The 23,643-nt window shown below is 39.5% G+C and overlaps 1 protein-coding gene across 1 annotated transcript; it reads left to right on the plus strand.

Annotated features, from left to right (window-relative positions):
- Nucleotides 1-2,578: 2,578 nt before the first annotated feature.
- Nucleotides 2,579-5,951, plus strand: LOC110263735 (uncharacterized). The gene is made up of 3 exons (XM_088499972.1): nt 2,579-4,372; nt 4,466-5,422; nt 5,513-5,951. Exons 1-3 carry the CDS (start codon nt 2,579-2,581, stop codon nt 5,813-5,815), a joined length of 3,054 nt encoding a protein of 1,017 aa, XP_088356098.1. The 3' UTR covers nt 5,816-5,951.
- The last annotated feature ends 17,692 nt before the right edge of the window (nt 5,952-23,643 follow it).

Consider the following 23,643-nt stretch of genomic DNA (forward strand, 5'->3'; position numbering starts at 1 on the left):
ACTTTTCACATGTAGTCATGACCATGTGTTAACATCATTTACCTTTTACTGTGCATTCATAACCACCCTTTTCCGTTCTCTTCCTTGCTCTATCTCTTTGAATTTAATTTACTTTCTCTTCCCTTTTTCAGAATGACCACCAAGAAGGGCAAAGAGAAAGCTACTCCCAAATCAACAGTAAGGAGAGGAACAAAGAGAGCACTAGTGGCAGAACCCTCTTCAAATGCGGTAAAGCCCTCAACAAAGAGACTTAAGAGGATTATAAAGGTTGATGATAAAGAAAAAGCCTTCCCAGCAAAGGACACTGCGCAATTTCCTAATAACTACTGTGAGCAGATGTTCCCCATCCGGGCAAAAAGGAGTTACAACAATGAATACCTTCTTCTCCTCCCAAACCATATTGCCACATTTGTTGAGCCACAAATTGCACAAAGACAATGGGGTTTCCTACAGAGACAGCCGAGGCAGGTCAATCTTTCTTGGGTAGTCGAGTTCTACTCCAACTTCCACCTGCCAACCCTGCAGTCTGTCTTTGTCCGTCAGAAGCAAGTCCCCATTACAGAAGAGGCCATTCAAAAAGCTTTAGGTCTTCCCCCTGTTCCAGAAGGATTGGATGCCTTTCAAGAAGCCGCACTCAAGTGCCAGATGTACCAATTTGACTGGGACGCCGTTCTCAGAGTTATCGTACTACCTGACAGCCATTGGATCTATGGATACCATCGTACCAGCCCTAAGGGAATATCGGCTTCAGCACTTACCTTGGAGGCTCGCGTATGGGCACAGATCATGTCCCATTACGTCTTTCTGAGCACTCACGAGTCCTCCTTCACTGCGGACATGGCCGTTCTACTATGGTGCATCCTTACTGACCAGCCTCTGAACCTACCAAGACACATCCAGAATGCCATGGGACACGTACAAATCGCGGGCAACTTACCTTTCCCTGCCTTGGTCTCAGATCTTGTCTCAACAGTCGGAGTCTCCTTCAAAGCTAGGGACAGCAAAGCTATACTTCCACGGGATGATCAATATGTCCCTAATGGAAAATATATCAGACCCTCAGCAGCCACTACAAGTCAGCCCACTGAACCGGCTCAGGACATTCCTCCTTTCGTACCACAAGCACCTACAACAGACCAACTGCTCCATCAGATACTCGAAAGGTTGGATCGGCAGGAACACAAAGCTAAGATGAGAGAGCGCCGTAACAAGCGCCGATTCACATACCTCAAGGAGCTGATTATGGAAAAATTCAAGGACTCAGACACCCCGGACTCTACTTTCTTTACCAGCACAGGGAGCCATGACGATCCCGACTGTGGAGATACTGCTACCAGCCCACCCCTGTTCCTGACAGATGGCACCGAGGACGGTGCAAAGACTTAAGTGTGGGGAGGTCGGTCAGTACCTGACTTCCGGAGGTAATTTCTCTTCCCTAAACACCAATAAATTAGGATATTTAGTTAGTTTTTCTTTTGTAGAATAGGATAAATTGCATAGTAATAGATTAGTTGCATGCATGTTCTACTTGATTGAAAAGACAATAAGTTTCTTGTAAGACTCTATCTTTGGAACAAAATTTCACTAATTTTAATTAAAATGTTTATGTTAAATTTGCTTGAAATTGTATTTGGAACATGAATTTTGAGCTAAAGAACACACAACCTGTGAGATTTGAGCCTTTATGCATGGTTACATTATTTAACCATAATTATTTTATTCTTGTGTGTTTACTTCTCTATGATTGTGATCTATATTTTGTTCCATCCTATATGTCCAATGTTTATTATATTTATATGTTTGCATATGATTGAGGCCATTAATTGTTTAGCTCACTTATCCAAATTAAGCCTACCCTTTCAATTACCTTTGTTAGCCACTTTGAGCCTTTAAATCCCATTTGTTCTATATTTTACCACAGGGTAAACTATTATTTTGGTCCCCTACGTTTGGGGTGAATTCTATTTTAGTCCCCAACGTTTAAACTGTTCTATTTAAATCCTAAAAAGATTTGATTTGCATCAATCAAGTCCTTTCGTTAAATGGGTGTCAAATTATTGACGCCGTGTCCGACGTGGCAAGGAAGAGTTGATAGTGGTTAGTAAACGTGTAAGCCTTCCCGCCCTTGGACATAACGCATGCTGCTTAGCCTGACTGTTCTTCTTCTACTTCTTCTTCTTCTTGTGAAGCACGAAACGCAGAGGAAAAGCCAGAAAACCTACCACTAGTCACTGAAAGATTGCGATTGGCAGCCAGAGAAGTGACATTGTCGTTCAGTTACGTTTAAGCTCCACAGCAGCAGTGAGTTTGAAACCGTTGCTTTCCGGGAGAAGATCGTGTCAGGTATTCCATTGTCAAATCTTATGAACCCATTTGGTTTTCATCTTAATGCGGGTTTATATGTAATGATGTATGTTGATGTGTGATTGTTTTGTTTTGTAGTTTCATATTCGTTTCTTGTTCTGTTTTAGAAGTCTTTATTTTGCCCTAGTGATTTTATTTATGCATTTCTGTTGTTGTTGGTCAATGTGAGAATTTTATGAAGTGTATTGTGTTTGTGTAACAGTTTGGTCGAGAGATGAGCTATTTTAGTGTCAAGATACACCATAGGGGGAAGTTCGGGTTTGATGGTGAACCTTTATACTATGTGGGGGGTGAGAGTTCGATAGTGGACTACTGTGATGAAGATAGGTGGAGCAGGTTCGAGGCTATGGAGATAGTGCTCGAACAGGGATATGTGGTAGAGAATATCGCTGCAATGTGGTATAAGTCTCTGAACGATGAAACAGATGTAGGGTTGAGGATGCTTCACACAGACAAGGATGCCATGGACATGGCTAGAATTGGAATGAGGGACAACATGGTGGAGCTTTTTGTTGTTCACAAAGATGCTGCTGCTACTACTAGGAAAGGCTGCACTATTGAGGAAATTGAAGAGATAGATGGTGATGAGGCTGCTGCACCCACTGCAGACACTATTGGGCCTGGTCCAATTGTGTTGCACAAGGCCCAGTTGCACAAGGCCCAATCTGTTGCTCAGGCCAAGGTGGGTGAGAAGCCCAATGTGGTGACAAAAGCCCAGAATGATGTGCTGGAGGATGGTGATGAAGAGAGGTCAGAGGGGTCAGATTTCTCAGGTGATGAAGAATCTGAGGATGATGACTACCAGCCAGGAATTGATGATGAGGGGGACAGTGATGAACAATGGAGTGAAAATAGCTCTGGAGATACTGATCTGCATGTTGCATTTGATGACAGCGATGATGATTGGAATGCTGATGGGGGTTTGTATGATGTTGAAGTCACAACTACAAAAGATTCTCAAAGGCCGAAACAGAGTGTTCCAACTGAGAGAGAACAAGGAGAGCAAAGTGGCAGTGTTAATAAGGGTAAAGAGCAAGTGGTGGCTGCTGGATTAAGGGATGAGGATGATGGGTATGACAGTGAGGGGTTGTGGGATGTCCCTGTAAGTGATGATGAAGGGGATCCCTTGTTCAGGAGGTACCCGGTGTATAAGGGATTGAAGAATATGAAGGAGTATAAATGGGAGGTTGGGACAATGTACGTAGATAGGAATGCTTTTAAGGAATGTGTAACGAGCTATGCCGTGCACAGTGGCAGAGGAATATGGTTCTCGAAGTGTGATAGCCACCGGTGCAAAGCTGTTTGCAAAGAAGGTTGCAAGTGGTTTGCTTACTGCCATAAGATGAAGCAAGAGGATTCATGGCAACTGACAAGCTGTTACAAGAAACACACATGCTCTAAGGCCACCAAGATTGGTATAATGAGTTCTCAGTGGCTAAGTAAGGCTTTTATGAAGAAGATCTGTGAAAACCCGAAAATCAAGTTGAGAAGTTTGATAAAGAAGGCTCATAGCAAGTGGAATGTGGATCTCACAATGACCAAAGCTGCCAGAGTGAAGCAGCAAGCCCTGGATGAAATAAATGGTACCTATGGAGAGCAATATAGGAGGATTCATGACTATGCTGCGGAGTTATTGAGGTCTAATCCAGGGTCCACTGTTCAGATACAAGTGGAGAGACCTCCTGAATTTGAGCTAGAGACACCACCTCCTGGTACGGACCTGAGACCACGATTTCAGAGGATCTATATCTGCTTGGAAGCTTGTAAACGGAGTTTCATGGTGTGCAGACCCATGATTGGCCTTGATGGATGCTTCATCAAGACTCCATATGGGGGTCAACTGCTAACAGCAATTGGATGGGACCCCAATGATCAGATTCTGCCAATTGCCTATGCTGTTGTTGAAGCAGAGACGAAAGATTCGTGGAGATGGTTTTTGTTGAATCTGTGTGATGATTTGGTAGTTGATAAGATCAGATGGTGTACATTCATGAGCGACCAACAAAAGGTAACTCTCAACCTAAACTTGTGTAATTAATTCTTTCTTTAATTCATGTCTTGCTGTTATTGACTGGTGATGTTTTTAAATTCTGCTTCAAAGGGATTGATCCCAACATTTGATGAGTTGCTGCCTGGCATAGACCACCGTTTTTGTGTCAGGCACTTATATAGCAACTTCAGAAAAAGGTTCCCAGGTGTTCAGCTAAAGATTATGATGTGGAAGGCTGCAAAGGCAACATATGTCCAGGAATGGGAGAGGAGGATGAAGGAGATTCAGCAGGTTGATCAAGGAGCTTATAATCATCTCATGGAGATCCCTGCCAAGTATTGGAGCAAGTCCAGGTTTAATTATTTTCCTAGAGTGGATACACTTGTTAACAACATGTGTGAGTGTTTTAACTCTGTTATTGTAGAGGCTAGAGAGAAACCGATTGTTTCCATGCTAGAAGACATTAGGGTTTATCTAATGAATAGGTGGTCTGATAACAGGCAAAGTATAGTAACATATGCCGGAGAAATATTGCCAAAAATAAACAAGAAAATTGAAAGGGAGTTTGATAAGGGTGGGGAATGGCTGGCCATATATGCTGGTAGGGACAAATATGAAGTGTCTAGCAGTCAGGGTAATAGAGCCAAGTTTGTTGTGGACTTAAACTTACATGAGTGCTCCTGTAGAAAATTTCAACTAACAGGTTACCCTTGTGAGCATGCCATGAGCTGCATTAGGAAAATGTGTCTAGATGTTAAGAACTATGTCAACAAGTGTTATAGGAAACAGACCTACGTGGACTGCTACCAACATGTAATCTACCCACTGAATGGACCAAATCTCTGGTCCCGGACTGAGAATGATGATGTGCTGCCACCAGTGTTTAGGAAACCAATAGGGCGCCCAAAACTGAGGAGGAACAAGACTGGTGATGAGCCACGCAACAATGGACCACTGTCTAAGTTAGCAAGGACTGGACAACAACAAAAATGTTCATATTGTTTTGCACTTGGTCACAACAAAAGAACCTGCCCTAGAAAACGTAAGATGGAGGCTGCAGCAAAAAAGGTAAAGTTGTTGTTGTCAATTTGATTTCAATTCCTTACATGTGAATGTTTATACTATCCCATTAACCCAATTTGTTGCTACTGTTTATAGCAGAATGCAACTGCACAAGCCAAGAAAGGGGCCAAGAAAGGGGCTGGGACAACTAGGACTCCAAAACCCAACAAGATCCCTGCCAAGACAACAACACAGCCAGCAACAAGACTTCAGCCAAAGAGGAAGAGCAGTACACAAGTTGGAGGAAGCCAGGAGTCACAGACATCATCCAAGAGAGCTAGATGCAGCAGCAGTGCCAGTCAACCACAACCATCAATAGCAACAGTCACTAGCCCATCAAGGAGGTCCCTGAGGTTCATGGCAAAAACACCACCTAGGGCCTGGAAGGCATTGGGATGAAGAACATAGTAGATTTTAGTGATTCCATCTGTTTTGTAATGAATCTGTCAATGACCAAGGACTAATGTCCCTGTGATACTTTAGACACCCTACTTTAAGACTACTACTGTTATGTTGATCTCTTTTGTGTTGTTACCTTTTCATGGTTATATTTAAGGCTTCTTTGGATATTGTTATGGTTAAGAGAAGCTACTTTAAGACTTCTCCATTATCTAATGAATTACATGAATTTTCAGCAGCAAAGGTTATGTGAATTGGCAAATTAAGCCTTGTTTTTATTAGTAGATAAAACTGAAATAAACTTGTACATAGCCAAATAATGTATGTCACAATACAGGAACTCATTGCTATTCATTTCAATAAAAAACCTTACAATGTTTACAGCAAATGGCTTTACAGACACAGCCACAAAAAAATTTCATTCTCTTTACATTACTGTTATCACCCAACTGTATGTCAATTTTTTCAATCCCTAAACAATTGACATTCCCTACAAACCAGGGGACAACAACAGAATGACAAAAATAAACAAAATGCTAACCCCCTAAACATCAATTAAGTCGATCACATAGTAGCAGCCCAGCCAGTATCCATCCAACAATTCCAACACCAAGTGCCAATGCAAACTTCCTTTCAGCTTTCTGCAGTTCTTCTTTCAACGAGCTTGCTTTGTTCTTCAGTCTTTGAATTTGTGGATCTTGTCCTTCAGGCTTTGCCCAAGCAAAATAATCGCATCCATCTCCTATCTGTTCTCAACCAAACCAACACGAACACACCAGCACGAACACACCAAACACTTCAGATCCTTCAAACACTAACACCCAATGCTATTTTCAAACAGGAGACAGAAAAGATGAGACTCACCTGAAAGTTGACGCAGCCCCAGAATCTTCTTCCTGGGTTCTCCGATGTAGATGACGTGCGCAATACCGGTCTCTCTCCACAGAAGCAAGTCCTCCTTCTCCCACGACTCTTGGTGCTGCTACGCGAACCTTGGGAGGACGACTGGGTAGCCATTCTCATTCTCAGCAGACGATTTTGATTCAACTTTGGGGATTAGGGTTTACTTATTGGACTGGGCAGCATTTCATTTTCCTTTTTTTTTTCCTGCTTCCAATTCCAACTGTTAACTACAGGAAAACTGCCAACTTTGCCACGTCGGACACGGCGTCAATAATTTGACACCCATTTAACGGAAGGACTTGATTGATGCAAATCAAATCTTTTTAGGATTTAAATAGAACAGTTTAAACGTTGGGGACTAAAATAGAATTCACCCCAAACATAGGGGACCAAAATAATAGTTTACCCTTTTACCACATTACTAGCCTTAAGCGGAAAAACAATTATATATCCCAAACTGAATCTTTGGTTAGCTTAAGATAGAATTGTGTGTGCTAATTAAGTATGGGAAATTGTGGGAACAAAAGATAATAAGGGAATGTGTCATGATAATACAATGGAAATTTGGAGACCTACTCATGTGAAACTATAAAAAAATTGAAAATCTATGTGCATTGATAAGCTATGTTTATTTTTATGCTTATGAAAAAAAAAAACAAAAAAACAAAAAAAATATTTAATAAATAAATAAGGAGACAAAATTGCTGATGCCAGGGCATCTTGGCCAGTTTCAGTGACCTTTTCTTTATTGTTTTTAGGGTAGTTTCATGCATTTCTTTAGGAAATAAGCTAGTTTTGGGTAGATATTCACCTACACCTTGATTCAAGCATACATTGTGCATTTTACATTATTTCATGAGGATTTTGCATGAATTTAGTGACAAATTGTATGCTGCATTACCCATGACTTGGACTAGAACTTTGATGCACTCTGTTGCTTGATTTCAGGACCAAAGGAAGCAAGGAAAGGGAGGTAACTTGCAATGTTAATGAGAAAAGTGATTGCCAATAACACTCTCAAAGCCATCATTGCCCACGTTAAGAGTCACGTTAACTAAGTTAACGTGCACTCTAACGTGGAGAAGGGAAGTTGAGCCAACATTAATGACACTTAACATTGTCACTAACGTTGGCAAACACTCATGAGTGGCCACGTTAGATCCCACGTTAACCTGGTTAACGTGGCCTCTAACGTTAAAGGGGGAAGAGAAGCCAACGTTAGTGACATTCAACATTGTCACTAACGTTGGCCTAAGGATGCAACACACCACGTTAACTCCTACGTTAACTTGGTTAACGTGGGAGCTAACGTGAGAAGTGAGAGTTGTCGACAACGTTAGTGACACTCAACATTGTCACTAACGTTGAAAGCAACCACACAACCCCCCAAGGAGCCACATTAACTTCCACGTTAACTTAGTTAACGTGGAAGCTAACGATGAGGAATGAATGATGAGCCAACGTTAGTGACACTCAACATTGTCACTAACGTTGGGATGGCTAAGAATGGCCACGTTAGAAGCCACGTTAACCTAGTTAACGTGGACTCTAAAGTGAGATCTAGGGCCACATTGGAACGTTAGTGGCAATGTTGAGTGTCACTAACGTTCTCGAAGTTTGGCAAGGCCACGTTAAAAGCCACGTTAACCTAGTTAACGTGGGCTTTAACGTGAAGCAAATAGGGGCACACTGGAACGTTAGTGACAATGTTGAGTGTCACTAACGTTCTCGAAGTTTGGCAAGGCGTGATGCCAAGGCATCTTAGGCTAGTTTTCACTAGCATTTTTCTGTTATTTTTAGTTGTTTTATGCATTTTCTTGAGCCTTAAGTAATCATTTGGGCCAAATAGTCATGCTTGTCTTAAATCATTCAAACATGAAGATTTTGATGCAAATTCCATGAGTTTTTAGTTATATTCCTTGAATGCTATGAATGAAAGATTTCTCATGAAATTTTGCAAGACTTTGATGCAGTTGTTTGGATGATTTCAGGGAAGAAGAGGCTAGGCAAGGAAGCAACAAAATCAATAAAGGAAGCTTGAATATCACATGTGGAGTTTAAGTTCCAGTTTAAGCTTAAACTGGAGCTTAAACGCCAAAACCATGAGAGCTAAGGAAATGCTGAAAGTGGCGTTTAACCTCCAGTTTAACCTTAAACTGGAAGTTAAATGCCAGAATTAGAAATGCACCAGGGAGCATTTCATTTCCACGTTTAAGCTTCAGTTTAACCTTAAACTGAAGCTTAAACGTACTCGAGCTTGTGCCTCCAGGGAGTGCCAGCGTTTAAGCTCCAGTTTAAGCTTAAACTGGAGCTTAAACGTGTTATATGGAACAGCTTGACCATGCCTTCTTCAAACATAAATAACTTGAGCTACAAAACTCCAAATGAGGTGATTCAAAATGCATTGGAAAGAAGACATCTAGAGCTTTCCAAGCATATATAACATGCATGGTGGATACTAAAAATTGGGGGAGAAAACAGCCCCGTAATGTGCATAGAAGAGCATAGTACCAACATGCAATCAGGCCAGCTGACCTCTTCACCTTCCATGGAGTATAACTCGAGTTGTAGAACTCCAAATGATGCTCTTCTAGTTGCATTGGAAAGTATACATCCAGAGCTTTCCAACGATGTATAGAAGTATGGGGTGGACAATGCAACTGAGCTCCCAAAATTGGCATTTTCGAGCACGTTTAAGTGACTTAAACGTTGGCTTAAACGCTGTCAAACCAACCAGCAACCTTGTCACCTTCAATCAAACATAACTTGAGCTATAGAGATCCAATTGAGGTGCTTCCAGTTGCGTTAGAAAGCTGACATCCATAGCTTTCCAACGAGGTATAATAGTCTATATTTGGCATCAAATTGGCAAGGTTGACAAGAGAACAAAGTGACGACTCAAGAAAGGGGGGTGCAACGTTTGAGTGTAGTTTAATGGATCATTATCCTTTTTGGATCAATTATGTCACTCTACCCTTCAAGCAAGCAAGGCCCATCAACAACACCAAATCAAGGCCACAAGAATCATCTAGAATAGTTTATTTTCATTTGATTGTAATTTGCTTTGAATTTCATTTTCATTTTGTAATTTAGGGAGCCTATTTAAAGGCCTTAGTTTATGCATTTGAGACAGGGGGATTGAAGGGGAATCCAGCCCCTGAAGAATTTTTACAGAGGGAGAACTTTGGATTATTTTCTTTTGTAATTGAATTCAGTGCTATGACTCACTAAACCCCTTTCATTGGGTTAGGGAGCTCTATTGTAATTCAATGAATCAATAATAGTTTTATCTTCTTCTTCAATCTTTTCTCTTGAATTTTGTTAGAAAGCTTCTCGATCTAATTCCATTGGGTAGTTGTCTTGGGAAAGAAACTACCCATAATTGGAATCCTTCGGAACCTTGGGAAAGGAATGGAGGATTCATGCTAGAGAAGCTTTCTCACAGTGAATTGGATTGGGGTTTGGATGGATATTGTGACATGTAATCCTACCAAATTGTGGTTCATGAAACTGTGTGGTATAATCAGTGATCGAGCATCATCTCTTCTTATGAACATTTAAACCAAGGGATTGGGAATTTGTTTGTTTTTAGACAGAATTGGTGAGCCAAGGGATTGGGATCCAATCATATAAGATTGCCAAGCAAAATTCAATGAATGCATTGGTTGTGGAAGGGATAAAAGTTGTTTTGATTCGGAGATCTCAATATCTCCTAACACCCAATGAACTCCCCATTTCTGATTTACCACTTTCTCTTTACATTCTGCAATTAAATTCATGCAATCACCCCCATCCCTTTTTATTTCAGCAATTTAGCTTCTCGCTCTTTAATTCATGCAATTTTACATTCCGCAATTCTCATCTAAATCTTGATTCCGCTCAACTAGAACATACTTTTAATCCGAATTGCTCGCTCAACCAATCCTTGTGGGATTCGACCTCACTCTATTGTGAGTTTTTACTTGACGATAACCGGTGCACTTGCCGGAAGGAATTTTGCCGATCGTGCAATTTCCTAAATCGTAGCATAACAAGTTTATGCGCATCAAGTTTATGGCGCCGTTGCGGGGATTGGTTTTCGATTGACAATTCTCAAATTGGAAGTTAACTAGATTGAGCAATTTTTCTTTTCTTTTGTTAATAGTTTTTGTTTCAGTTTATTACTGCTAATTTCTGCAAATTTTAATTTGTTTTCTTTGCTTATTCACTTGTTGGCATACTAACCACTAGCTGTTTGTGATATTGCCTCACTATGGAATTTCCACTATCTTTGGATGAGTATTGTTTGAGACTGAGCACATTGCAAAAAAGAAAGGAGTATCCATCATCTTTTGGTCAATCAAAATTCATGAGAAACTCTCCACCACCACAGAATGATTCATGTTATTATGCTCATGGTGGGTGGGAGTATCAGGAACAGGAAACGGGGTACTTCCCAGAGCCACAAAATGGTCCATGTTTTGGTGAATTTGATCACTACTCAAGTTGTGGCTGGGAAGATCAAAACCAAAGAGATTTCACTTATTCACACCCAATTCATCAAGAGCCATCACCTCTGAATTATCCAACCTCACCTCCTAGTTTTACATATCCAAATTCTTCATCACTTGAGCATTTCTCAGCACAAAATTCCTTCTCAAATTCATACAATTCATTTCACTATCCACAAGACTCATTCCACTACACACAAGAGTCATACCACTACCAACACTCCAACCAAAGACTCTATCAGCCCACACAAAACACATACTCCCAGCCACCATATCACAGCCAAGATAATCAACCTCATCAACCCAATCCGAACCAATCACTTCATGATCAGTTAACCAGGATAGAAGGAATGCTTGCAACTATGGGTAGAGATGTGGCCGATTTGAAAAGCTTTAAGGAAGAAGTGATATCCAACTTACAAAATCAAGGTGCTGCCATTCAAAAGCTAGAAGCACAAATTGGATATCTATCAAAGCAAATCCCTACCCACAATTCTTCTAGTGATACCATGGCAAACCCAAGGGAGGAATCAGAAGAACAAGAAAGGGAGAAAGTCAATCAAGGGAGATCACACTCCAATGAAACAGAGAGTTGCAAAGAGGAAGGGTTCATTGAACCACAAATTCAGGAAGCTTTTGATGAACAGGATACTCCAACTGTCCAACAACAACCAAGTTCTGAGATCAAGGATGTGAAGGCAGTAGAAACAAGCACCAAAATGAGGATTGTGACCGAGAAAAAAAGGACCATATCCATGAAGAAGAGAAGGTCGAAGAACAATCCAACTCCTGAGCCAACAAGCAAGTTCACTCAAGCCAATCACAAGGGAAAGCTTGCTGGAAAGAGGCATTCACAACAAGGGGCACTAACTAGCTCCTTTATCCACTTGAAGTCATTCCTCTTAACAAACTGGAGGAAGAGGAAGAAAGTCAGGAACAGCATGTCAAGCTAATGACAGTAAACGAGCGTTTGTTGGGAGGCAACCCAACCAAAGGTAGTTTTTCTTTTCTAGTTATTTCAATAAAAGAGTTAAGTAGATTTATCTGTATTGCAAGGAGCTAAGTTTGGTGTTGCACACCAAAACAATTCAAGGGTGAATGTGAGATTCTAAGTTTGGTGTTCCACCAAAAACTTCATTAAAAGCACATTTCTACCTCAGCATGACTAGTCACTAGCTCCAACCAATCAGGGAAACTACTTAAACAATAGTTTAATTTCTAGTTCATAGTTTCTTTTTCTAGTTCATAGTTATTTTCTTAATAAAAGCACATGAGGTTTTCTGCATATGATCTAAATTGCTGCATATGGCAAGGAACTAAGTTTGGTGTTCACACACCAATCTAAGTTCAGAGGCCTACAAACATACATGCATGCTAACCAATTCTCAAAGTGCTTGGGGAACAAGCAACTTCTAATAGCTTTGCAGGAAGACAATCAATCTCATGGAAGGAATATACATCATCATCAAAGAGAACACCAAGGCTAGGAAGGATGATGAACAACAAAGAAGATGCTAAAAGGTTGTATTGTCACTTAATTGCTTGTACTTTGAATTGCTGATATTGGAAGTTTGCATGCACCCCTGCTTTAAGTTTGAGTCATTGCAGTTTTTGTTTGTCTGTTTGTTTAATTTCCAAATAAGTGATAGTCTAAGTGTCTGGATAAACTTCACTTGCTTAAATGTATGCTTGCCATGCTTGTTCTGTTTCCAAAAATAAAAGAAAAGTTTGAACAAAAGTAACTTGGCTCAATTAGTGACAAATCAAGTAGAATTAAAGTGGTGGTATGCATGCTTGATTGTTTAGTCAGATCACTGGAAATAGAGTGTAGAATTATCAATTTTTGTGTAGAAATTGAAAACTGTCTATGGATCTTGATGAATAAATGTCTTTGGCCATGAAAAAGAAAGAAAAAGAAGAAGAAAAAGCCACTGAAAAAGGGCAACCAAAAAGCAAAAAAATTGAGAAAATAAGCTAGGCACCAATGGTTTGAACTTCTGAGACAAATGCCTGTGGTGTTTATGTATTAAGGATATGCTTGGATGAATAGGTTCTGAGGAGTGTTTCAACACTTGGTAACTTGGGTTAACAAACCCGGGATTATCAACCAAAAGTCCATTATCAAGAGCAACCTAAATACAAAACATTTAGTCACACAAAGAGGTGCTGGGCACCAATGTCTCAAGAAGAAATGTGAACTAAAATGCCTGTAGTGGATATGTGTAGTGCACTGATAAGAAAAAAAAATGCCAAAGGCTTGTGCAACACATGACACTAAGCAAACAAGGAGCAAAGGAGCTCTAAGAAAAAGAAAAGAAAAACAAAGAAGAGAAAAGTGCCAAGGACATAAGAATAACAAGAGGCCATAGCAGTGTTTGATGGATGCAATGAAAAAGTGATAATCTTACTTGATAAGAATGAAAAAGTGATGCTGCAACTTTCTGCATAAAACCCTTCTGATGAACTTCAAGTGCTTACTAATATAGCCAATGTAATTGCTTTCTGTTTCATACTTTCTTCTCAAGTAACTCAGGACTTTCTTAGGGACAAGCAAGTATTAAGTTTGGTGTTGTGATGCCAAGGCATCTTAGGCTAGTTTCACTAGCATTTTTCTGTTATTTTTAGTAGTTTTATGCATTTTCTTGAGCCTTAGGTAATCATTTGGGCCAAATAGTCATGCTTGTCTTAAATCATTCAAACATGAAGATTTTGATGCAAATTCCATGAGTTTTTAGTTATATTCCTTGAATTCTATGAGTGAAAGATTTCTCATGAAATTTTGCAAGACTTTGATGCAGTTGTTTGGATGATTTCAGGGAAGAAGAGGCTAGGCAAGGAAGCAACAAAATCAATAAAGGAAGCTTGAATATCACATGTGGAGTTTAAGTTCCAGTTTAAGCTTAAACTAGAGCTTAAATGCCAAAACCATGAGAGCTAAGGAAATGCTGAAAGTGGCATTTAACCTCCAGTTTAACCTTAAACTGGAAGTTAAACGCCAGAATTAGAAATGCACCAGGGAGCATTTCCACGTTTAAGCTCCAGTTTAACCTTAAACTGGAGCTTAAACGTGTTCGACTATTTTTTCTCCTCCAGGGTTGTTTTCTCATTTCCACGTTTAAGCTTCAGTTTAACCTTAAACTGAAGCTTAAACGTGCTCGAGCTTGTGCCTCCAGGGAGTGCCAGCGTTTAAGCTCCAGTTTAAGCTTAAACTGGAGCTTAAACGTGTTATATGGAACAGCTTGACCATGCCTTCTTCAAACATAAATAACTTGAGCTACAAAACTCCAAATGAGGTGATTCAAAATGCATTGGAAAGAAGACATCTAGAGCTTTCCAAGCATATATGGCATGCATGGTGGATACTAAAAATTGAGGGAAAAAACAGCCCCGTAATGTGCATAGAAGAGCATAGTACCAACATGCAATCAGGCCAGCTGACCTCTTCACCTTCCATGGAGTATAACTCGAGTTGTAGAACTCCAAATGATGCTCTTCCAGTTGCATTGGAAAGTAGACATCCAGAGCTTTCCAACGATGTATAGAAGTATGGGGTGGACAATGCAACTGAGCTCCCAAAATTGGAATTTTCGAGCACGTTTAAGTGACTTAAACGTTGGCTTAAACGCTGTCAAACCAACCAGCAACCTTGTCACCTTCAATCAAACATAACTTGAGCTATAGAGATCCCATTGAGGTGCTTCCAGTTGCGTTAGAAAGCTGACATCCATAGCTTTCCAACGAGGTATAATAGTCTATATTTGGCATCAAATTGGCAAGGTTGACAAGAGAACAAAGTGACGACTCAAGAAAGGGGGGTGCAACGTTTGAGTGTAGTTTAATGGATCATTATCCTTTTTGTATCAATTATGTCACTCTACCCTTCAAGCAAGCAAGGCCCATCAACAACACCAAATCAAGGCCACAAGAATCATCTAGAATAGTTTATTTTCATTTGATTGTAATTTGCTTTGAATTTCATTTTCATTTTGTAATTTAGGGAGCCTATTTAAAGGCCTTAGTTTATGCATTTGAGACCGGGGGATTGAAGGGGAATCCAGCCCCTGAAGAATTTTTACAGAGGGAGAACTTTGGATTATTTTCTTTTGTAATTGAATTCAGTGCTATGACTCACTAAACCCCTTTCATTGGGTTAGGGAGCTCTATTGTAATTCAATGAATCAATAATAGTTTTATCTTCTTCTTCAATCTTTTCTCTTGAATTTTGTTAGAAAGCTTCTCGATCTAATTCCATTGGGTAGTTGTCTTGGGAAAGAAACTACCCATAATTGGAATCCTTCGGAACCTTGGAAAAGGAATGGAGGATTCATGCTAGAGAAGCTTTCTCACAGTGAATTGGATTGGGGTTTGGATGGATATTGTGACATGTAATCCTACCAAATTGTGGTTCATGAAACTGTGTGGTATAATCAGTGATCGAGCATCATCTCTTCTTATGAACATTTAAACCAAGGGATTGGGAATTTGTTTGTTTTTAGAGAGAATTGGTGACCCAAGGTATTGGGATCCAATCATATAAGATTGCCAAGCAAAATTCAATGAATGCATTGGTTGAGGAAGGGATAAAAGTTATTTTGATTCGGAGATCTCAATATCTCCTAACACCCAATGAACTCCCCATTTCTGATTTACCACTTTCTCTTTACATTCTGCAATTAAATTCATGCAATCACCCCCATCCCTTTTAATTTCAGCAATTTAGCTTCTCGCTCTTTAATTCATGCAATTTTACATTCCGCAATTCTCATCTAAATCTTGATTCCGCTCAATTAGAACATACTTCTAATCCGAATTGCTCACTCAACCAATCCTTGTGGGATTCGACCTCACTCTATTGTGAGTTTTTACTTGACGATAACTAGTTTCACTAGCATTTTTCTGTTATTTTTTTCATAAACTTAATGCGCATAAACTTGTTATGCTACGATTTAGGAAATTGCACGATCGGCAAAATTCCTTCCGGCAAGTGCACCGGTTATCGTCAAGTAAAAACTCACAATAGAGTGAGGTCGAATCCCACAAGGATTGGTTGAGTGAGCAATTCGGATTAGAAGTATGTTCTAGTTGAGCGGAATCAAGATTTAGATGAGAATTGCGGAATGTAAAATTGCATGAATTAAAGAGCGAGAAGCTAAATTGCTGAAATAAAAAGGGATGGGGGTGATTGCATGAATTTAATTGCAGAATGTAAAGAGAAAGTGGTAAATCAGAAATGGGGAGTTCATTGGGTGTTAGGAGATATTGAGATCTCCGAATCAAAACAACTTTTATCCCTTCCTCAACCAATGCATTCATTTAATTTTGCTTGGCAATCTTATATGATTGGATCCCAATCCCTTGGCTCACCAATTCTCTCTAAAAACAAACAAATTCCCAATCCCTTGGTTTAAATGTTCATAAGAAGAGATGATGCTCGATCACTGATTATACCACACAGTTTCATGAATCACAATTTGGTAGGATTACATGTCACAATATCCATCCAAACCCCAATCTAATTCACTGTGAGAAAGCTTCTCTAGCATGAATCCTCCATTCCTTTCCCAAGGTTCCGAAGGATTCCAATTATGGGTAGTTTCTTTCCCAAGACAACTACCCAATGGAATTAGATCGAGAAGCTTTCTAACAAAATTCAAGAGAAAAGATTGAAGAAGAAGATAAAACTATTATTGATTCATTGAATTACAATAGAGCTCCTTAACCCAATGAAAGGGGTTTAGTGAGTCATAGCTCTGAATTCAATTACAAAACTAAAAGAAAATGATCCAAGGTTCTCCGTGTGTAAAAACTCCCCCTCAGGGGCTGGATTCCCCCTCAATCCCCCGTGTGTCACCAATGCAGAAACTAAGGCCTTTAAATAGGCTCCCTAAATTACAAAATGAAAATGAAATTCAAAGCAAATTACAATCAAATGAAAATAACTATTCTAGATGATTCTTGTGGCCTTGATTTGGTGTTGTTGATGGGCCTTGCTTGCTTGAAGGGTAGAGTGACATAATTGATCCAAAAAGGATAATGATCCATTAAACTACACTCAAACGTTGCACCCCCCTTTCTTGAGTCGTCACTTTGTTCTCTTGTCAACCTTGCCAATTTGATGCCAAATATAGACCATTATACCTCGTTGGAAAGCTATGGATGTCAGCTTTCTAACGCAACTGGAAGCATTTCAATTGGATCTCTATAGCTCAAGTTATGCTTGATTGAAGGTGACAAGGTTGCTGGTTGGTTTGACAGCGTTTAAGCCAACGTTTAAGTCACTTAAACGTGCTCGAAAATGCCAATTTTGGGAGCTCAGTTGCATTGTCCACCCCATATTTCTATACATCGTTGGAAAGCTCTGGATGTCTACTTTCCAATGCAACCAGAAGCGCATCATTTGGAGTTCTACAACTCGAGTTATACTCCATGGAAGGTTAAGAGGTCAGCTGGCCTGATTGCATGTTGGTACTATGCTCTTCTATGCACATTACGGGGCTGTTTTCTCCCTCAATTTTAGTATCGACCATGCATGCCATATATGCTTGGAAAGCTCTAGATGTCTTCTTTCCAATACATTTTGAATCACCTAATTTGGAGTTTTGTAGCTCAAGTTATTTATGTTTGAAGAAGGCATGGTCAAGCTGTTCCATATAACACGTTTAAGCTCCAGTTTAAGCTTAAACTGGAGCTTAAACGCTGGCACTCCCTGGAGGCACAAGCTCGAGCACGTTTAAGCTTCAGTTTAAGGTTAAACTGAAGCTTAAACGTGGAAATGAGAAAGCAACCCTGGAGGAGAAAAAATAGTCGAACACGTTTAAGCTCCAGTTTAAGGTTAAACTGGAGCTTAAACGTGGAAATGCTCCCTGGTGCATTTCTAATTCTGGCGTTTAACTTCCAGTTTAAGGTTAAACTGGAGGTTAAACGCCACTTTCAGCATTTCCTTAGCTCTCATGGTTTTGGCGTTTAAGCTCCAGTTTAAGCTTAAACTAGAACTTAAACTCCACATGTGATATTCAAGCTTCCTTTATTGATTTTGTTGCTTCTTTGCCTAGCCTCTTCTTCCCTGAAATCATCCAAACAACTGCATCAAAGTCTTGCAAAATTTCATGAGAAATCTTTCATTCATAGCATTCAAGGAATATAACTAAAAACTCATGGAATTTGCATCAAAATCTTCATGTTTGAATGATTTAAGACAAGCATGACTATTTGGCCCAAATGATTACCTAAGGCTCAAGAAAATGCATAAAACTACTAAAAATAACAGAAAAATGCTAGTGAAACTAGCCTAAGATGCCTTGGCATCACAACACCAAACTTAATACTTGCTTGTCCCTAAGAAAGTCCTGAGTTACTTGAGAAGAAAGTATGAAACAGAAAGCAATTACATTGGCTATATTAGTAAGCACTTGAAGTTCATCAGAAGGGTTTTATGCAGAAAGTTGCAGCATCACTTTTTCATTCTTATCAAGTAAGATTATCACTTTTTCATTGCATCCATCAAACACTGCTATGGCCTCTTGTTATTCTTATGTCCTTGGCACTTTTCTCTTCTTTGTTTTTATTTTCTTTTTCTTAGAGCTCCTTTGCTCCTTGTTTGCTTGGTGTCATGTGTTGCACAAGCCTTTGGCATTTTCTTTTTCTTATCAGTGCACTACACATATCCACTACAGGCATTTTAGTTCACATTTCTTCTTGAGACATTGGTGCCCAGCACCTCTTTGTGTGACTAAATGTTTTGTATTTAGGTTGCTCTTGATAATGGACTTTTGGTTGATAATCCCGGGTTAGTTAACCCAAGTTACCAAGTGTTGAAACACTCCTCAGAACCTATTCATCCAAGCATATCCTTAATACATAAACACCACAGGCATTTGTCTCAGAAGTTCAAACCATTGGTGCCTAGCTTATTTTCTCAATTTTTTTTGCTTTTTGGTTGCCCTTTTTCAGTGGCTTTTTCTTCTTCTTTTTCTTTCTTTTTCATGGCCAAAGACATTTATTCATCAAGATCCATAGACAGTTTTCAATTTCTACACAAAAATTGATAATTCTACACTCTATTTCCAGTGATCTGACTAAACAATCAAGCATGCATACCACCACTTTAATTCTACTTGATTTGTCACTAATTGAGCCAAGTTACTTTTGTTCAAACTTTTCTTTTATTTTTGGAAACAGAACAAGCATGGCAAGCATACATTTAAGCAAGTGAAGTTTATCCAGACACTTAGACTATCACTTATTTGGAAATTAAACAAACAGACAAACAAAAACTGCAATGACTCAAACTTAAAGCAGGGGTGCATGCAAACTTCCAATATCAGCAATTCAAAGTACAAGCAATTAAGTGACAATACAACCTTTTAGCATCTTCTTTGTTGTTCATCATCCTTCCTAGCCTTGGTGTTCTCTTTGATGATGATGTATATTCCTTCCATGAGATTGATTGTCTTCCTACAAAGCTATTAGAAGTTGCTTGTTCCCCAAGCACTTTGAGAATTTGTTAGCATGCATGTATGTTTGTAGGCCTCTGAACTTAGATTGGTGTGTGAACACCAAACTTAGTTCCTTGCCATATGCAGCAATTTGGATCATATGCAGAAAACCTCATGTGCTTTTATTAAGAAAATAACTATGAACTAGAAATTAAACTATTGTTTAAGTAGTTTCCCTGATTGGTTGGAGCTAGTGACTAGTCATGCTGAGGTAGAAATGTGCTTTTAATGAAGTAACTAGAAAAGAAAAACTACCTTTGATTGGGTTGCCTCCCAACAAACGCTCGTTTACTGTCATTAGCTTGACATGCTGTTCCTGACTTTCTTCCTCTTCCTCCAGTTTGTTAAGAGGAATGACTTCAAGTGGATAAAGGAGCTAGTTAGTGCCCCTTGTTGTGAATGCCTCTTTCCAGCAAGCTTTCCCTTGAGATTGGCTTGAGTGAACTTGCTTGTTGGCTCAGGAGTTGGATTGTTCTTCGACCTTCTCTTCTTCATGGATATGGTCCTTTGTTTCTCGGTCACAATCCTCATTTTGGTGCTTGTTTCTACTGCCTTCACATCCTTGATCTCAGAACTTGGTTGTTGTTGGACAGTTGGAGTATCCTGTTCATCAAAAGCTTCCTGAATTTGTGGTTCAATGAACCCTTCCTCTTTGCAACTCTCTGTTTCATTGGAGTGTGATCTCCCTTGATTGACTTTCTCCCTTTCTTGTTCTTCTGATTCCTCCCTTGGGTTTGCCATGGTATCACTAGAAGAATTGTGGGTAGGGATTTGCTTTGATAGATATCCAATTTGTGCTTCTAGCTTTTGAATGGCAGCACCTTGATTTTGTAAGTTGGATATCACTTCTTCCTTAAAGCTTTTCAAATCGGCCACATCTCTGCCCATAGTTGCAAGCATTCCTTCTATCCTGGTTAACTGATCATGAAGTGATTGGTTCGGATTGGGTTGATGAGGTTGATTATCTTGGTTGTGATATGGTGGCTGGGAGTATGTGTTTTGTGTGGGCTGATAGAGTCTTTGGTTGGAGTGTTGGTAGTGGTATGACTCTTGTGTGTAGTGGAATGAGTCTTGTGGATAGTGAAATGAATTGTATGAATTTGAGAAGGAATTTTGTGCTGAGAAATGCTCAAGTGATGAAGAATTTGGATATGTAAAACTAGGAGGTGAGGTTGGATAATTCAGAGGTGATGGCTCTTGATGAATGGGGTGTGAATAAGTGAAATCTCTTTGGTTTTGATCTTCCCAGCCACAACTTGAGTAGTGATCAAATTCACCAAAACATGGACCATTTTGTGGCTCTGGAAAGTACCCCGTTTCCTGTTCCTGATACTCCCACCCACCATGAGCATAATAACATGAATCATTCTGTGGTGGTGGAGAGTTTCTCATGAATTTTGATTGACCAAAAGATGATGGATACTCCTTTCTTTTTTGCAATGTGCTCAGTCTCAAACAATACTCATCCAAAGATAGTGGAAATTCCATAGTGAGGCAATATCACAAACAGCTAGTGGTTAGTATGCTAACAAGTGAATAAGCAAAGAAAACAAATTAAAATTTGCAGAAATTAGCAGTAATAAACTGAAACAAAAACTATTAACAAAAGAAAAGAAAAATTGCTCAATCTAGTTAACTTCCAATTTGAGAATTGTCAATCGAAAACCAATCCCAGGCAACGGCGCCATAAACTTGATGCGCATAAACTTGTTATGCTACGATTTAGGAAATTGCACGATCGGCAAAATTCCTTCCGGCAAGTGCACCGGTTATCGTCAAGTAAAAACTCACAATAGAGTGAGGTCGAATCCCACAAGGATTGGTTGAGTGAGCAATTCGGATTAGAAGTATGTTCTAGTTGAGCGGAATCAAGATTTAGATGAGAATTGCCGAATGTAAAATAGCATGAATTAAAGAGCGAGAAGCTAAATTGCTGAAATTAAAAGGGATGGGGGTGATTGCATGAATTTAATTGCAGAATGTAAAGAGAAAGTGGTAAATCAGAAATGGGGAGTTCATTGGGTGTTAGGAGATATTGAGATCTCCGAATCAAAACAACTTTTATCCCTTCCTCAACCAATGCATTCATTGAATTTTGCTTGGCAATCTTATATGATTGGATCCCAATCCCTTGGCTCACCAATTCTCTCTAAAAACAAACAAATTCCCAATCCCTTGGTTTAAATGTTCATAAGAAGAGATGATGCTCGATCACTGATTATACCACACAGTTTCATGAACCACAATTTGGTAGGATTACATGTCACAATATCCATCCAAACCCCAATCCAATTCACTGTGAGAAAGCTTCTCTAGCATGAATCCTCCATTCCTTTCCCAAGGTTCCGAAGGATTCCAATTATGGGTAGTTTCTTTCCCAAGACAACTACCCAATGGAATTAGATCGAGAAGCTTTCTAACAAAATTCAAGAGAAAAGATTGAAGAAGAAGAGAAAACTATTATTGATTCATTGAATTACAATAGAGCTCCCTAACCCAATGAAAGGGGTTTAGTGAGTCATAGCTCTGAATTCAATTACAAAACTAAAAGAAAATGATCCAAAGTTCTCCGTGTGTCCAAACTTCCCCCTCAGGGGCTGGATTCCCCCTCAATCCCCCCGTGTGTCTCCAATGCAGAAACTAAGGCCTTTAAATAGGCTCCCTAAATTACAAAATGAGAATAAAATTCAAAGCAAATTACAATCAAATGAAAATAACTATTCTAGATGATTCTTGTGGCCTTGATTTGGTGTTGTTGATGGGCCTTGCTTGCTTGAAGGGTAGAGTGACATAATTGATCCAAAAAGGATAATGATCCATTAAACTACACTCAAACGTTGCACCCCCCTTTCTTGAGTCGTCACTTTGTTCTCTTGTCAACCTTGCCAATTTGATGCCAAATATAGACTATTATACCTCGTTGGAAAGCTATGGATGTCAGCTTTCTAACGCAACTGGAAGCACCTCAATTGGATCTCTATAGCTCAAGTTATGCTTGATTGAAGGTGACAAGGTTGCTGGTTGGTTTGACAGCGTTTAAGCCAACGTTTAAGTCACTTAAACGTGCTCGAAAACGCCAATTTTGGGAGCTCAGTTGCATTGTCCACCCCATACTTCTATACATCGTTGGAAATCTCTGGATGTCTACTTTCCAATGCAACTAGAAGCGCATCATTTGGAGTTCTACAACTCGAGTTATACTCCATGGAAGGTGAAGAGGTCAGCTGGCCTGATTGCATGTTGGTACTATGCTCTTCTATGCACATTACGGGGCTGTTTTCTCCCTCAATTTTTAGTATCCACCATGCATGCTATATATTCTTGGAAAGCTCTAGATGTCTTCTTTCCAATGCATTTTGAATCACCTCATTTGGAGTTTTGTAGCTCAAGTTATTTATGTTTGAAGAAGGCATGGTCAAGCTGTTCCATATAACACGTTTAAGCTCCAGTTTAAGCTTAAACTGGAGCTTAAACGCTGGCACTCCCTGGAGGCACAAGCTCGAGCACGTTTAAGCTTTAGTTTAAGGTTAAACTGAAGCTTAAACGTGGAAATGAGAAAGCAACCCTGGAGGAGAAAAAATAGTCGAACACGTTTAAGCTCCAGTTTAAGGTTAAACTGGAGCTTAAACGTGGAAATGCTCCCTGGTGCATTTCTAATTCTGGCGTTTAACTTCCAGTTTAAGGTTAAACTGGAGGTTAAACGCCACTTTCAGCATTTCCTTAGCTCTCATGGTTTTGGCGTTTAAGTTCCAGTTTAAGCTTAAACTCCACATGTGATATTCAAGCTTCTTTTATTGATTTTGTTGCTTCCTTGCCTAGCCTCTTCTTCCCTGAAATCATCCAAACAACTGCATCAAAGTCTTGCAAAATTTCATGAGAAATCTTTCATTCATAGCATTCAAGGAATATAACTAAAAACTCATGGAATTTGCATCAAAAT

The sequence above is a fragment of the Arachis ipaensis genome, chromosome B9 (genome assembly GCF_059453495.1).
Source record: "Arachis ipaensis isolate K30076 ecotype BB chromosome B9, ASM5945349v1, whole genome shotgun sequence".
Taxonomy (NCBI): domain Eukaryota; kingdom Viridiplantae; phylum Streptophyta; class Magnoliopsida; order Fabales; family Fabaceae; genus Arachis; species Arachis ipaensis.

Bases quoted from the DNA above. Each gene is read 5' to 3' on its own strand.
- LOC110263735 (XM_088499972.1), top strand. From the start codon at position 2,579: ATGAGCTATTTTAGTGTCAAGATACACCATAGGGGGAAGTTCGGGTTT. The intron at 4,373-4,465 runs GTAACTCTCAAC...TCTGCTTCAAAG, and splicing joins TCATGAGCGACCAACAAAAG to GGATTGATCCCAACATTTGA. The intron at 5,423-5,512 runs GTAAAGTTGTTG...TACTGTTTATAG, and splicing joins TGGAGGCTGCAGCAAAAAAG to CAGAATGCAACTGCACAAGC.